This window comes from Leopardus geoffroyi, chromosome C2 (assembly GCF_018350155.1).
Source record: "Leopardus geoffroyi isolate Oge1 chromosome C2, O.geoffroyi_Oge1_pat1.0, whole genome shotgun sequence".
NCBI lineage: Eukaryota > Metazoa > Chordata > Mammalia > Carnivora > Felidae > Leopardus > Leopardus geoffroyi.
The window spans coordinates 128,829,630-128,844,756 of NC_059333.1; the positions used below are offsets into that span (position 1 = coordinate 128,829,630).

At 38.6% G+C, this 15,127-nt stretch overlaps 1 protein-coding gene across 2 annotated transcripts in view; it reads left to right on the plus strand.

The window, feature by feature from the left end:
* RYK (receptor like tyrosine kinase) overlaps window positions 1–15,127 on the plus strand; it is a 101,465-nt gene that overhangs the window by 36,276 nt on the left and 50,062 nt on the right. For both annotated transcript variants that reach the window (XM_045503589.1, XM_045503590.1), the window contains exons 3-5: window positions 8,719–8,818; window positions 10,976–11,110; window positions 13,270–13,323. In XM_045503589.1, the coding sequence (XP_045359545.1) occupies window positions 8,719–8,818; window positions 10,976–11,110; window positions 13,270–13,323 (289 nt within the window). The remainder of the gene's footprint in view (window positions 1–8,718; window positions 8,819–10,975; window positions 11,111–13,269; window positions 13,324–15,127) is intronic.

Genomic DNA, 15,127 nt, shown 5'->3' on the forward strand with positions numbered 1-15,127 from the left:
AAAGAGGGAGACACGGAATCCAAAGCAGGGAGACACAGAATCCAAAGCAGGCTTCTGTCAGCACAGAACCCGACACAGGGCTCAAACTCATGAACTGTGGGATCATGACCTGAGCTGAAGTTGGATACCTAACCAGCTGAGCCACCCAGGTGCCCCGACCTGAGATATTTTAATATGAGCTGTGTCATTTTCAATGAATAAGCATCTGGACTCTTCAAGGAAACTGGACTAACACATTTTCCAGTATTCTTACATAACATTATGTGACCTTATTATTTAGAGGTGGGGGTAACTTTTAATTATATGATTTCAAACATAAAGGAAAATTATAAGAACAGTACAAATAATTCTCATATATCCTTTACCCACATTCACCGATTATTACTGGTTTGCTTCATTTGCTTACTTTATCATTCATTGTTTCTTTCCCTCCACTCTCATGCACACACCCTTTCTTCTTGAACTATATGAAAGTGAATTGCAAGCATCCTGCCCATTTAGCCTTGAATACATCAATGTATATTTTCTAAGAATAAGGGCTTTCTTTTTTTTTTTTTTTTTTTTTTTTTTTAAGAGTGGGTAAGGTGCAGAGAGAGAGAGGGGGACAGAAGAACTGAAGCAGGTTCTGCACTGACGGCAGAGAGACTGATGTGGGGCTTGAACTCATAATCCGTGAGAGCACAACCTGAGCTGAAGTTGGACACTCAACCAACTTAGCCACCCAAGAGCCTTAGAATAAAGGCATTCTTTATAAAGCCTAAGTACAATGATCAAAATCAGGAAACTAAACGTGGATATAATACTGTTATCTAGTATCTAATCTGTAGTACTCACATTTCACCAATTAACATGATGATGTTCTTTATAGCTCTTTTTTTCACCTGATTCAGGATCATGCATGCAGTTGATTAAGGTACCTTTAATCCTCTATTAACCTGGAACATTTCTTTGGCCTTTCTTTGTGTGCTTTGACCTTGATGATTTTGAAATAAATAGGCCAAGTATTTTGTAGAATGTCCTTCAATTTGAGTTGTCTGAGGTTTCCTCATGATTAGATTCAGGAACGTGTCTTTGCTAGTAACACCACAAAAATGCTGTCCTTCACAGGACACATGATGTCATCTTATCCTATTACTGGTGATCTCTGATCACTCAGTTCACTAGGTTTCTCTACCAAAGTGTTCTCCTTTAGGATGAGTAAGTAATTGTGGGGAGATTTTGTGAAATTATATTTAAAAAATTCCATTCCTTCATCACCCTTTAAACTACTAGTATTTGCATCTGTGTTTAGAACTAGGTTTCACTTTTTAGCCAGTGCTATTGATGAGTAGTAAGTTTCCTCTCGCTGGAAGAGGTCAGATCTATACTGGGTAACTATTTCGTGGGAGTGTTGTAGAGGGAATTCAAGGATTTGTGGAGCAGTGGGTCTTGAATTTTAAGTTCCCTTGCAACTCTGAGATCCAGTGTTTCTGTGAACATCTTTTAGGCAGAGAATCTTTTTATATTCTCCAAAAAATTGATAATAAATCCTTTGTTACTTTTCCTACCTTTAATGTTGGTAAATATAAAAGCAAATAATACATATATTTTAAAGTAGCGAAAAATCGAATGAAATAGTAGAGAATCTATTCTAGTACTCCACTGCTGTTGAATAGGGTGTGATTATTCCTGGGCCTACTTAGGAAAAAATAATGATCTAACCTGGGCAAGTATATGGTTAGTGACTTGTGAATAAAAATTGGCAGTGTGCCATGTGGCAGTTATAAGTGAAGAGAATTAAACTCTCTTAATCATTCTTTTTAAAAAATACACATACGTTAGATGTTTTTTATCTGGAGGGAGTTTCAGGGATCTGACATTGCTAATAGTGGATGTCTGAGGACTTTTAAAGCCTGTCACAGAAGGAAGTTGGAGTGGAAGAGAGTAGATAGAGGTAAGGGTTCAGATGAATATATATATTTGAAACAGTACTTGGCCTGGGCACATGTTGGGTCAGGAGGAGCCTTGGCATAGCTCTTATGGTACTTCCATATTCTTCACTCATAAATTCTAAACTACTTCTGTGGCAGGTTTTAAATACCATCACTAGTGCACATTTGGGCTACTGTTGCTGATAATGATATTCCTGGGAGGGCAGAAGTTCCCTGACTTGTTGGAGGGCATTGCCACCTGTTTACATATCTAGGACAGAAGCCTAGAAGGGGTCCAGTACTTCTTCTCCTGCACTTGCCAGGTCCAGTTGATTGTCTTTCATAATTATACCTTAAATTCATCTCCTACCTCTCTCTGGACTTAATGCCTCATCTGTAGTTTGGGCCTTTTTTGTTTCTTAACTAGATGGGAAATAGTTTTCTAACTAGTTTCCTTGCCTCTGGACTGACTTGTTGCTGCACTCCTGCCCTGCCCTCACCCCCTACTCCCACCCTCAGAAGCAACTCTAGGGCTCCCAGTTGCCACCAGAATAAAGTTCTGATTTTTTAGGAAGCCTTTATGATCTTGTCCCTGCCTTTCTTTTTTCCTTCCTCTCCAGCTAGTTATTTAGTGCCATTTTGTTTGGCAATTTTTTGAATGGCCTGGACTCTGTTAACATTGCTGCTGTTTATATTGCAAGAAATTCCCTTTCTCCATTCTTTATTTACCTCACTAACTCCTGTTCGTCTCATAAATCTCAGAACTGGTGTCACCTTTCCTTCAACTGTGTCAGGTGCTTTCTGTACCCACGGCACCTTTCTCTTTCCTCCCTCATAACCCTTAGCATAATCTAACAGTATTGTGGTGGTTGATTTTCTTTTCTGTCTCCCTCCTAGATGCAAAACACTTCAAAGTGAGGAACTCCTTTTCGTCTTTCTCTGTGTTCCCTGTATAGCACTTGGTACTTACGCTTGGTTACAGGTGCTCTTTTACTGACTACAGAAGAGATGCATAGATAGAAGCCACAGGGCACAGCTCAACAAATGGGGATCTTCTGAGCACTTAGAGCTTTTTAAAGTTGGAATGTACTGCTTTCGGAGTGGTGAATTTCCTGTTTCTAGAAGTGTGAAACATAGCTGGGTATACTTGACACTAGTTGTCCATCTGGGACTTTTCACGTATTTCACTATGAATAAAGTTGTAAATTTGGAGGAATAGATGAAATTCATAGATTGAATATATAGCAAAACTAATTTCACAAGTTCATGTGTAACAGGGTTTAGAATTTAGGGGAAAGTAATCATCTTCTATCTTATAACGTTTTATAATAAAAAACTAAGGAATATGTTTGTATTCAGTTTCAGGCTTTGGCCACCAATGCAACTCCTAATTCCAGTTTTAGGTTATAATCTCTTTGGTAATTAATTTAACTTTGCTTATTTTAAAATTTAATCTTTTGAGTATTCAATTTATGTATATGGTACAGAATTCAAAAGGCATAAGGGAAGGGGTAAACAGTGAAAATTAAGTCCTCTACACCTTCCTAGTACCATCCCCAAACAATCCAGCCACCGAGTTTCCCTTCCATTGGCAACCACTGTTACCTGATTCCTGTCTTCTATTCTAAGGATAGTCTGTGCATGGATAAGCACATGTGTATATGTATGTGTGTGTGTGAATATATATATATATATATTTTTTTTTTTTTTTAACAAGTTATACACTGCGTACTTTCTGCAGTTTGCAGAGCACTGAACAACATATTCTGATAAAGGTTCTCTGTCCCTGCATATAGACTTGAACTTTTTTTCCTTCAAATCACTAAAAAATACATTAAATGGTTGCACTTTGGTTTATTGATCACTTACTATGAAAAAAAAAAAAATAAGACCTAGATTTGGAAGGAGACTTGCTTAAGGTAGTATTGGAAGCAGAAGACACAGGAAGTAGAGATGACTTCAAGTGGGAAAGTCATACAAGGGAGCAAGAGAGACATGACTTCTTCACCTGGGGAGATACAGAGGGTTCTTCACCTAATCTTGTTGGCTCTGAGATGCGATCGTGAACTTTCTGGAGGAAGGCTGTGGCTCCTACACTCTAACCCTTTATCAGAATTTCTCAGTTCTTGCTTTTTAAGGTGAGCCAGGAGGTAAAATATTCACTTCCAAAAATCTCAAGGTTCTCCTTGATATGTCCGTTCACACCATAGATACTTTAACGTTAGTTTTCACACATCAGAGCTTTTGCTAATAGTGTTGTTCTTCAGTGTTTACTTGGCTTTTGTCTTGCAAAACAGACTATGGTCTTCTCAGAGGCTGAAGCTGTATCTTATTCTTGACATCTGTGTCAGATTGCTTTAGTGAGTGGTTGTTAAATACCATTGGTTAATTGCATTTCCAGGTGGGATAAAAACACTGGTAATTTCTTCTCTTTCACAAGGCCACGTGGTCATCAAAAAAAAAGCAAAGATTACTAGGTGGTTTTAACAAATAATTAGGTTCTTCTGTATTCTGGAACATTCTCTGATATCTAGGGGAAAAAAGCATTCCATTGCATCTATTAAGTGTCTGTAGGTATTTTAGAGAGTTGGAAGGCAAAAATATACCAAAATGTAGCAGAATATTCCTCCAACTCACATCCACTCTGTATCTCTTCTCAGGTTTCAGGAATTCTTCATCATTGTCAGGTGGTTTTGTAGGGAACTTGTCCAGAGTTCCTGCAGCAGCCCAAGGGAGAGCCAGCAGTATCCCCTGCAGAGTGGGATTTCTATGAAAAAGGAGCACTTCTGGTCAATTCAGAGAAATTAAAAGGCTATCCAGCTGTAGGCAAATGTATTCGCTTTAAATCTGTACTGTGTTCCAGAAGGAAATGGCTTTACTCATCAGCTGCCTATTGGCAATTGCCGTTTGTTTCCAAGTAAGGGAAGATTACCAAAAATGTTTATTTTTTAGCTTATTCAAATATTTATATTTTCTCTAGCTTCTTTTCTGAAATATTTTGGCTCCCTCTTTTTTCTGATAAACAACTGCTGTTCACATTTTCTTTGTTCTACTAGTTTATGAATGTTAGCTTTAGAATGGATCTGTTTCTTCAAGGATCACTGGAAAGTGAGATTCCACGTAGATCGATACGTGGCAAAGTAGAGAAAATTTACAGTTCTCTGACCCCAGAAACTGCAATTTAAAAATTAATATCCTAAGGATTTCAGAGGGAGAAGAGAACCGCCCTGTGAATGCCTCACATATGTAGATAGTCCCTCAGAAAGGGAGCCAGCAAATGGCAGGCTTCTGTGCTCTCATACTCCTTGTTCCTCCAGGCTGCTGTTCTGGCCAGAGGTCAGCCTTCTCAAACTTGCTACCCAGTCCCTTTGCCACCTCTCCCTAGCTCCACTCACAAGCTCATTTCCCTTCCCCCTTACTTCCTTGAGATACGTAGGTGTTAGTCTTGCCCCCTGCCCTCCACATTGCCATTAGGGCCTGTGACCCCATTTGCTACTCTCTGCTTTCTTAGAAGTTCTGGTCTCTGGTTAGCTGTGCCTCTGCTTACGATAACTGAGACCTAGAATAAAAGAGATAGCAAATGTGGGGAAACATACATTTGGCTTTGAATCTGTTAGATTTGAGAGCTATAAGATTATTAGACATATATGTCTAGTAGGTAATTGCACCTATGGGAGAGATTGAAGTTATAGGAGAGTGAGAGACCAGTGGATGATACAAGATCCCATCGGTGATGAAACGGGTTAGAACCTAATATACTAGGAGAGGAGTGTTTATTATTTGGAGAGGAGAATATGTCTTTCCTTGGGGCTGGAGGGCAGAGGTTGAGTACTCTAACAGATCTCTCTGGTGCTGAAAAGAAATGAAGAAGGGGGGGGGGTCCTTGTGTGCTAGCTAAAGGAGATAAGAACATTGAGAGTGAGGAAGTGGGGAGGGCAGCAGGTAGTGAAGTGGTGAGGTCCTGTGACATTTGGAGTGAGTAGACTAGGGAGAGAGAAGAGGCTGTGAGGAAGGGCTTGCTGATAGGATTATGGGTCTGTCTTGAACTTAGGGGTCATTCTTGTGTAGCAGCACCCTTTTCTCCAGGAATGGATTTCCTCCATCCATGCTGGGCAACATGAGAGTGAGAGGTGGTTAGGGTGCTGGTGCGGCCCTCTAAGAGTATGGAGGGGAATGAACCAGTTATCATGTCAGTAACCTTGTAGTCTTCGGGGCATAGTCTGTAGGAAAGTGAAACCAGGCCACTGGCTGGATCAGAGAGAAGGGAAATAGCTGAATTGTCCACTGTAGCCCAGTTCTGTACACCACCATTGGCTTACACATGTGTTTCATAAATGTTGGCTGAATCAGTGATGGAGACAAAGTTTTATAGGAATCAGAGGTAGTGATGGGGTCTTTGATAGGGTGGGATTTTTGTGTTTGTTTTGGTTCTGGAGTAATTCTTTGTCATGTAGGTTTACTGAATACTGTAATATTGAAGCCCACCCAGGAAGGTGACAGGAGACAAAGTGAGCCAAGGGCCAAGGCCTCTGCAAAGTTTTTGTCTGTTGTTGATGTTTATGGCATGAGAAATAGCCATCTTGAGTAGAATTTGTGAGCTTCAGGGTATAGGGGATTTCTCATGAGGGAAGGATGTCTAGAAAGGACCTAATGACCCTAAAAGAATGCAGACCCTATTGTCTAGACCCTAAGGGTTAGGTGTTGTAAGAACTAATGATAGGCAGGGAGAAGAGATCTGAGGAAAGCCAGGTTGTAGGAGAAGGTGGAGAAGACATTTGTGAAAAGGCTGAGAGTGTAGGGGGCTGTTTAGAATAGTGGGGGGTCCCAAGATGGAGGACAAAACAGAAGGACTGCAGCACGTTCTTGGCAGAGCACTGGAAGGCTTACTTGTGTCAATCTCTGGGGTTAGTAGTAGGCTGGTGCTTATAGGGGAAGCACAATGGGGCAGTCGGGTAGCTACTCTGGAATGACAGCTGATGCCACTGCGGTCTGCATTTGTCAGGGGACCTGTGCCAAGCTGACAGGTGTATTGTCTTAATTATCCTCTTTGATCCTCATAATGTGTTACCTCATTTTACAAAAACTGAAACTCAGGAAAGTTAATATACCTAAAGGTCACACAGTCTCATGGTTCCTATCCAATTCTTACTGATTATACTTAATTTCTTTTGTGCACTTGCACTTCATGTATTGTCCTATTCAAAGACAGCATAGATACAGGAATATAGTCAATGCATTCTGTAGTGTTATAGTTAGTGAGTGTTGCTGGAAAGTCTGCTCCTTCTTGGCCCAAACACAACGGTGTAGGTAGCTCTCTAGCACCCCCTGGTGGCAGTGACAGAAGTGTAGTGTGCTAGGGTAAGAGTGAACACTGACTAGCCTGAGGTACCACAAAGTCAGTGATAGGCAGCAGCAAGACCATTTTCTTTGTTGTGAACATGGCACTTCCCAAATACAGCCTTTAACAGTTGTTTGTCTATGTATCTTAACTGTAAGGTAATAATATGATTTATACCCCTACAGTGTTTAGGGACATTCAAGTATGAAAGTGTGAAAAGACACCCACAGTGAGAGTTAAATCCATTGGCTTGAACCCTTCTTATCCGTTGATAAACACCCTTTGCCCCAGCCAATGTCCAGGTCCATCCCTTTCCTTATAAGCTAGGATGGTACTCTCTTCCTATTTCCTTTCATCTTTATTATGTCCCATTTCGTTGGCTTTTTTCATTAGCATATGAACACATTTTCATACTGCCCATTGAAAGAAGAAAGAAAAGCTTTAGAATCTGTCACCTCTTTCTCAAACCACTCCCAACCTGGTTCCATTTTTCCTAGTTAAATTTCTTAAAGAATGGTTTCATAAACCTCTTTCCTATCACTCTTTTCCCAATCCACTGCCCCTTGCCTTCTGCCAATTCTGTCTCTCCACCAAAACCACCCATGTGACCAGTGAATGGGAGAGGAGTACCTGTTCTTACCAAGACCCCAGTGGGCTGTTCAAAGAGTAATGTGAAATATAAGGCCTCATTGAAGGTCTTGAAGGTGGCAGCTATTCTGAATTTCAGCTATTGTTTTGCAGTTTGAGTTGTTTCTTTCATGACTATCAATCTAGCAGTAGGGCTGTATTATTCGGGCTGGCTGGTTATGTTAAGCCCCCAAGTAGGCCAGGTATCGATAGTTAATATTGGTGTTCCAGTGATGCCTTCATAGTCACCTCTTTTCCTTTCTGGATACCGACTCACTTGAAAAATAGATTCAGAGATTAGATGGGTATCCAAACATAAACTTTCTTCATGGTGAAAGCTGGACTAGAGATACTCTGTGAGAAATCTGTGCTTTGTAATCTTGTGTAGTGAGTGGGTCTATAGAGTAGACCTTCATCCACCAGCTACATGGAAAGCCTTAGAGCCTGGCACTTATTAATTAGAGAAGACATTGGTGACTAGTCAGTGGTCTGTAAATTACACATCTCAACAACTTGGCTTTTCGTATCTGTCTCTCCAGGGCTCTTCGGTCAGTGGTAGTGTAGTCTTCAGCAAGATTTCTGAATCCTAGTTGGCAGACTTTATAGGAGAATGGTGGTACTGTTCTGGACATGAAATAGAGGGGTGGCTTCACTGGGTTGAGTTTTTATCCAGTTGAAAACTCCTAGGACTGTTTCTGACAATTTGGATTTTGTTAGAGCTAGATTTGTACATAATAATAAATGCTCATGCATTTATTAGTTAATGAGTTAATCAGTAAAGCCAAATTGTTAGTGTCCTTTCTGTTACCACAGATTCAGTTTGTTTATTTCTACATTTTACAGGTTGAATATAAGCTGGGATTCCAAGTAGACAATTTTGTGGCTATGGACATGCCCCAGGTCAACATTTCTGCTCAGGGGGAAGTTCCACGCACTTTATCAGGTGAGTCTGAAAGAGTGAACATACTGTTTTCAATTGTGTCCCCCATATCCCAAAAAGAACAGCTTAACAATTGACATATAGTGTATTCTACTTGATAGGCATAGATGTATAAGTACTTTGAAAAGTAATTTTTGAAAATACTGATTATTTGCACTGTGTTTTAAACCATTCCCTCTTTTCCATCCTTTTCAGAACTGTCTATACTCAGCACTTCCTTATCTCCTTTTTCTGCATTGCTGGCACTGGCCTCCACATGGATCTCTGTGTCTGGTCTTGTTTGTTTTTGACAAATTCCCACACCATGGCCTGGATGATCACTGAACACTCCTATCTGACCAAATGATATCAAGCCCATCAGGGCCCCTTACTCCCATCAACTGAGTCCACTGCAGACTCTCCAGCCAGTGTGCTGTATGTTTATTCTGTCCCCTTACCTGCCTGTCTAGCTGTGTTGCTGCATTTGCCCCAGCATTCCAGTGGTGCCATACTACATGCAGTTTTGACATCCTTGCCTTTGCACGTGCTTGTCAGTATATTTGGAACTGCCTTTTCCTCTTTTCTGCTTATAAACTCCTACTCATACTACCCTGCAGGATCTTGTTCTTCCTACCCTGCAGGATCTTGTAATTTAAATGTTTTTGAACTGATCACGTTATCTTGTAATTCTTTGTGCTTGTCTCTCCCTGCTGGCCTGTGGTTAACCTGAGGACAGGAGCTCTCTTTTTCAGCCATCTAGCATTGGTGCCTGGAACAGCATCTGCACAGAATAGTCACATAATACCTCTGACTAAATGATTTAAGTGTCATATATATACCAGTTTAACTACTATTGAGCCAGCCTTTTGAGAAAAGCTCCTAAAGATGTGAGATTTTAAGAACAGTGAACTTCTTAAAATTTGAAAGGGTAAGCCATGTACTTTCCACAATATTGTGGAACTTTTTCTGGCAGTCATTCATTGTTATTGGTGACATACATTAAGCTTTAGGAAAGCATAGGGAGGCTTACTCATTTTTATGGGTCAGTAAAGAAGTTCAGAAATGCCCATATTTTTCATATGCTCATACAGATAGAATGATATTGTAGGGGCACCTAGGTGACTCAGTCAGTTGAGCATTCAACTCTTGATTTCAGCTCATGTCATGATCCCAGGGTCATAGGATTGAGCCCCACATTTGGCTCCATGCTGAATGTGGAGCCTGTTTGAGATTCTCCCTTTCTCTCTCTTCCTCTTCTTCTACCCTGCTTAGTGTGTGCTTTCTCCCTCTCTCTCTCTGAAAAGAAGAAAAGAATGATACTCTAAATTTATAGGAAAAGAATCTTAAACTGAAAGATTGGAAAAAAATGGTGTGCACCAAAGTCTGTTACCTCATTGCTACAATAATTGATTAAAGTCAGTTTCTGTTTAGAAAGGTTTTTTTGGGGGTGCTTGGGTGGCTCAGACGGTTAAGCATCAGACTTCGGCTTGGGTCATGATCTCGTGGTCTGTGAGTTCGAGCCCCGTGTGGGACTCTGTGCTGACAGCTCAGAGGTTGGAGCCTGTTTCAGATTCTGTGTCTCCCTCTCTCTCTCTGCCCCTTCCCCGCTCGTGCTCTGTCTCTCTTACTCTCAGAAATAAATTAAAAAAACAACACAACACATTAAAAAAAGAAAGGTTTTGTTTTGAAAGCTTTGTATTTTTTAAATTCACAGTTGACTGATTTATCAGGTTATCAGTTTATGGGTTTATATTTAATCTTTGTTAAGAGCAATACATAATTGCATTTTGGTGATAAATTGTCTTTCCTTTTTATCAAGTAATTTTTGTTATTGCTGATGTGACTGGTAAGGTAGCATGGTTTGCCTTATTCAGTAGCTTAACTATATTATAATGAGAGGACTTATGAGACAAAGTAATCTATTAAAAATCATGAGAAAAAGTTGAAGATAATCTCTTCTTTTATGTCTTGGCTTGTTCTTTAATGTTTAACTTTTATATCTATAATAAATGAATGATGTCTAAAGGTATGTAGTCTGAAGATAAGTTCTCTGAAAATTTTAGTATTATGTAAATATTCTTTTAGTTTTATGCAACAAAAATAAAGAACTGTAAAATACTAGGTATTAATGTTGATTTTTTAGAAAATTAAAATATTTTTTCTTTTTTGTTTTTTAAACAGTGTTTCGGGTCGAGCTTTCCTGTACTGGCAAAGTAGATTCTGAGGTTATGATACTAATGCAGCTCAACTTGACAGTAAATTCTTCAAAAAACTTTACAGTCTTAAATTTTAAACGAAGGAAAATGTGCTACAAAAGTAAGGAATTTATTCACCAAAGTATGTGTTTTATATAGATGTGATAAGGTCAAAAATACATTTTGTCATCTTTTTCTAGATTTGTGACCAAATCTTGATTATAGTAGCAAATGAGAAAAGAAAAAGCACTAACAAATGAAATTCTGAGAAAATTGCCTGATAGCTACCTTGTTGCCAGGAATCTCACTCAGGCCCTGCTTTCTCAAAATCTTTTATCAGAATTGCTAATTCCATTAAGAATGTGAAATAGTATTAAAGAGGTAAAGAAGTCAAGTAGTTCTGATAGGGGCCCCTGAGTAACTCAGTGTTAACTGTGTTTGTCTTATAACAATACTATGGCTCAGTTGTCCTGGGGCTGGATATACTTGGCAGGATATTGGGACAAGTTGTTTAACCTAGGTCTCAGTTTTTTCAGTTGTAAAATGGGCATGATAACCTGTTTCAGAAGTTGTTCTTATTTATTTTCTTTTTGGTTAATTGAATCAAACCTAAATCTTAGAATACTGTGTATGGGTACTTAATAAATGTTAATAGCTTTGGGTTTGAATAATCTGGTACTCAAGAAATGACAGTGGCTATGAGAATTCCCATGGGCAATAGATGAAAGAATTTGAGAGTTTTCCTGAAAGATTGTCCAATCCATTCACTTTAAGTTGCACAGAGGTAAAGTGACCTGAATTTGCGCTTTCTTTCACTTAATGTACAGATGGTTACTAAGATGTGGGGTGGGGGGAGGGAACTAAAATAAAGCCCTCTAAAATTGAGTGCCTCGTACTGTGCATTTGTACTATGTTACAAGTGCTTTTACATGCATTGAACCTATTTAGTCCTTGTGACAATTCTAAGCAGCAGTTTCTGTCATTATCTCCATTTTCTGAAGAGGAAACTGAGGCTCAGAGAATCTGACCAACTTGCCAAGGTCAGACAGCTAAGAGGTGCAGCTGCATGCAAACTTGTGCTCTTAGCTCTGTTGTTAAATTCTGTCTTAACACATTTCCTAATTGAAGTTAGTGCTAAGGGTTAGGAAAATACTTGGGGCCAGCAAGTGAGTTATCATGGCTAATGTCGAGATAGATGCCAATAAAAGAGCTGTACTGCCTTAGAGTGGACATTTTTTAAATGGAAAGTTAGCAGGCACCTTTTATTTTCACTGTTTTGATATATTTTATAGTTCTAGTATATTCGGTTATGTATGTACTTTCACAGAATTTTAAAGCCAAAGAGGACTTTAGAGACTAGTTCAACCTAGTCATTATATAATTGATGTGAGGAGACTTGTCCCTGGAGAGGCCACCTAAGTTTGCACAGCCAGTCAGGAGTGTAGAAGCCTGGTTCCTGATGCTTAGGGAGGGTGTTCTGACTGTACCATGGTGCTTCATCTCTTAATATCTAAAGGCAAAATGATGGCCAAATATGATGTGATCAATGGAGCCCACCACTGTTAGTATCCACGGAGGTTAATGGTTAGATGACATTCAGAATGATCTCATACTTTCTCCATTTTCTTTAATGTGTACATGAAAATTAACATTAACAGCATAATTTTCTATTCTGTTTTAACTTAAGTTTAATATAGTGCCACCCTTTTCATTTTGTCGTCATACTTCTGGCTACCCCAGTTATCCAATTTATGACTCTTACTTTAATATGTGATCCTAATGTGTTTGTGTGGTTTTCCACCTACTACATTTAAAAAACTGCAACAGAAAACATATCTGTACTATATCAAATGCTAATGGGTGTTACTGGCAAGAAAATGTTCCTTTTTTATGTGAGAGTGGGGACCGCTGGCTCAGATAAGTTTCATTACTTAAGCATTTCTTAGAGCCTTTATACTCTGCTAATGTGAATTGTGAATCTCCACAGATGATATAATACTTGGCTTTCCCCAAACTTCTTGACCACAGAAATCCTTTTTCATTGAGCATCTATAAACAACACCCATAGACTAATGATTGGTGATTAGAGTGATGATGATCAGAATAGTAATGTAGGATTTATTATCTTGCAACAAATACCTTGTTAATTAGTTCAGGCAATGTTCTAATAGAACTAAAACTATGTTAGAGAAAAATTCAGAAAGTGTATTTTAAGTATTTAAGGATTTCCATGGAAAAGAAGGAATTTCTAAAAGCATCTTTTATCTTTTTTAAATTCAGAACTTGAAGAAGTAAAAACTTCAGCCCTGGACAAAAACACTAGCAGAACTATTTGTAAGTGTTAATGTATTACCTTTCTCCATCATGAGGAATAAAAACTGCCTGATTGTAAATGTACATGATTGTATGAGGCTTGGAGGCCTAGTAGTGTCCAGTTTGCCAAAAGATACATGAGGCCTTGCTGTTTATTTCACTGATTGGTATATAGTCAGATGAAACTGTTAGAATATTGAAATATTTGTAAAGCAAAATTCATACATATTTTATAACAAATGATCTAAAAATTTTTTATAGGCAAGAATTTATATCACATCATTTCAAATGGTAATAATTAAAGTATGAACATGAAAACGTATGTAAGATCCTCATCTCAATAGCAGAAGGTTAGAAAATCTGATTTGTGGCCTGGACCGGTTAACCCTCAGCTAATTTCATCCAGGTGAAAATGCAGCTTAAGGATACTTAAAGATACTTACTTAAACCTGCAGAGCAGAAACTCAAAGTAGATTTTTATTTTCGTAATGGTTGTGTTTAAATGGTATAACTTAGACTTCTTTTTTAGTTTTCTGATGTGGACACATTGAGTCCTATTCTTCCTGAGAGAGTTTTAATAGCACTATCTTAAAAGGATACTAGATTCTCTTCAAAAAAGTAAACTTTAAAAAAAAAATTGTGGAAGGGAAGAGTTTCAAATATGCAAAAGCTGAGAGAATGCACTGATGAACCTTTGTTCATTTGTGTGACCATTACCCTCCTTCAGTAATGATCAATGTTTTGCCAGTATTGTTCCATTGATTTCCTCCTCCTTTTCTGGATGAGTAAGTGGGGTGGGGAGGGTTGGGGTATTTTAAAGCACGATCCAGGCATCATTTCATGTATAAATATTCCAGTATGGATTTCTTTTTAAAAAGGCAATTAAAAAAACAACCCACAAACACCCAGCACCTATTCACTTATATTTGATTTATCACAAAATTAACAAAATTAACAGTAGTTCCTTAATAAATTATTTGGCTAGTTCATGTTCACATTAACCTGATTGTCTCAGAAATATCTTATACTTTCTCCTCCACAGTGGGATCAAATGAAGCCCACACACTGTTTTGTTGACAAATATTTTATATTAATCAGAGATCACCCCTCTCCCCCGTATCACTTTTTGTTGACAAAATGGAATCACTTATCACATAGAATTTCTCACTTCTGCATCCTTGTGGCATTATTTAACATATTTTTCTTTCTCCTATAAACTGGTATTAGATTTTGTACTTGATTAGATTTAGGGCCAACTCTTGGCAAGAATAGTTCATAGATAGTAGTATGTGCTTCCTGTTTTATCTTTTTCTCACCTCAGGAGGCAAAGAATATCTGGATATCCCAACATACGCCTTTTTTGAAGATAAGATAATATGAGATGTTGTCTACTTTTTTAGAATATTTCATTGGATTTATCTCTGAGAAGAAAGAAAACCATTTTTTAAAATATCACTGCTTCTCAAATTTACTTTGAAAATTCTGGTGACTTTACCCATTTCTTTTATGTTAATAGGATGTTATTTCTAACAAAGAGAATAGAATATTGCATATTCTTGGTCTCTGGCTCTTTTTCTTGATACCTCTCTCCTTCCCTCCCTTTCTATCCATCTATCCAGCATTTTTTGAGGATGTGTGGTACGCCAGGTGGTATGATTGGAGGCAGAGGATCAAACTGTGAGCAAAACAGTCCGTGCCCTCAAGGGCTTATGATGTAGAGGATGAGATGGACAAGGCAATAAGGCTGCGATAATAACAAGAGTGTGGCAAGCTATGGTGCTTTGGGAACCCTGAGGAGGGGCATGTAATCTCTGACGGAGTGAGG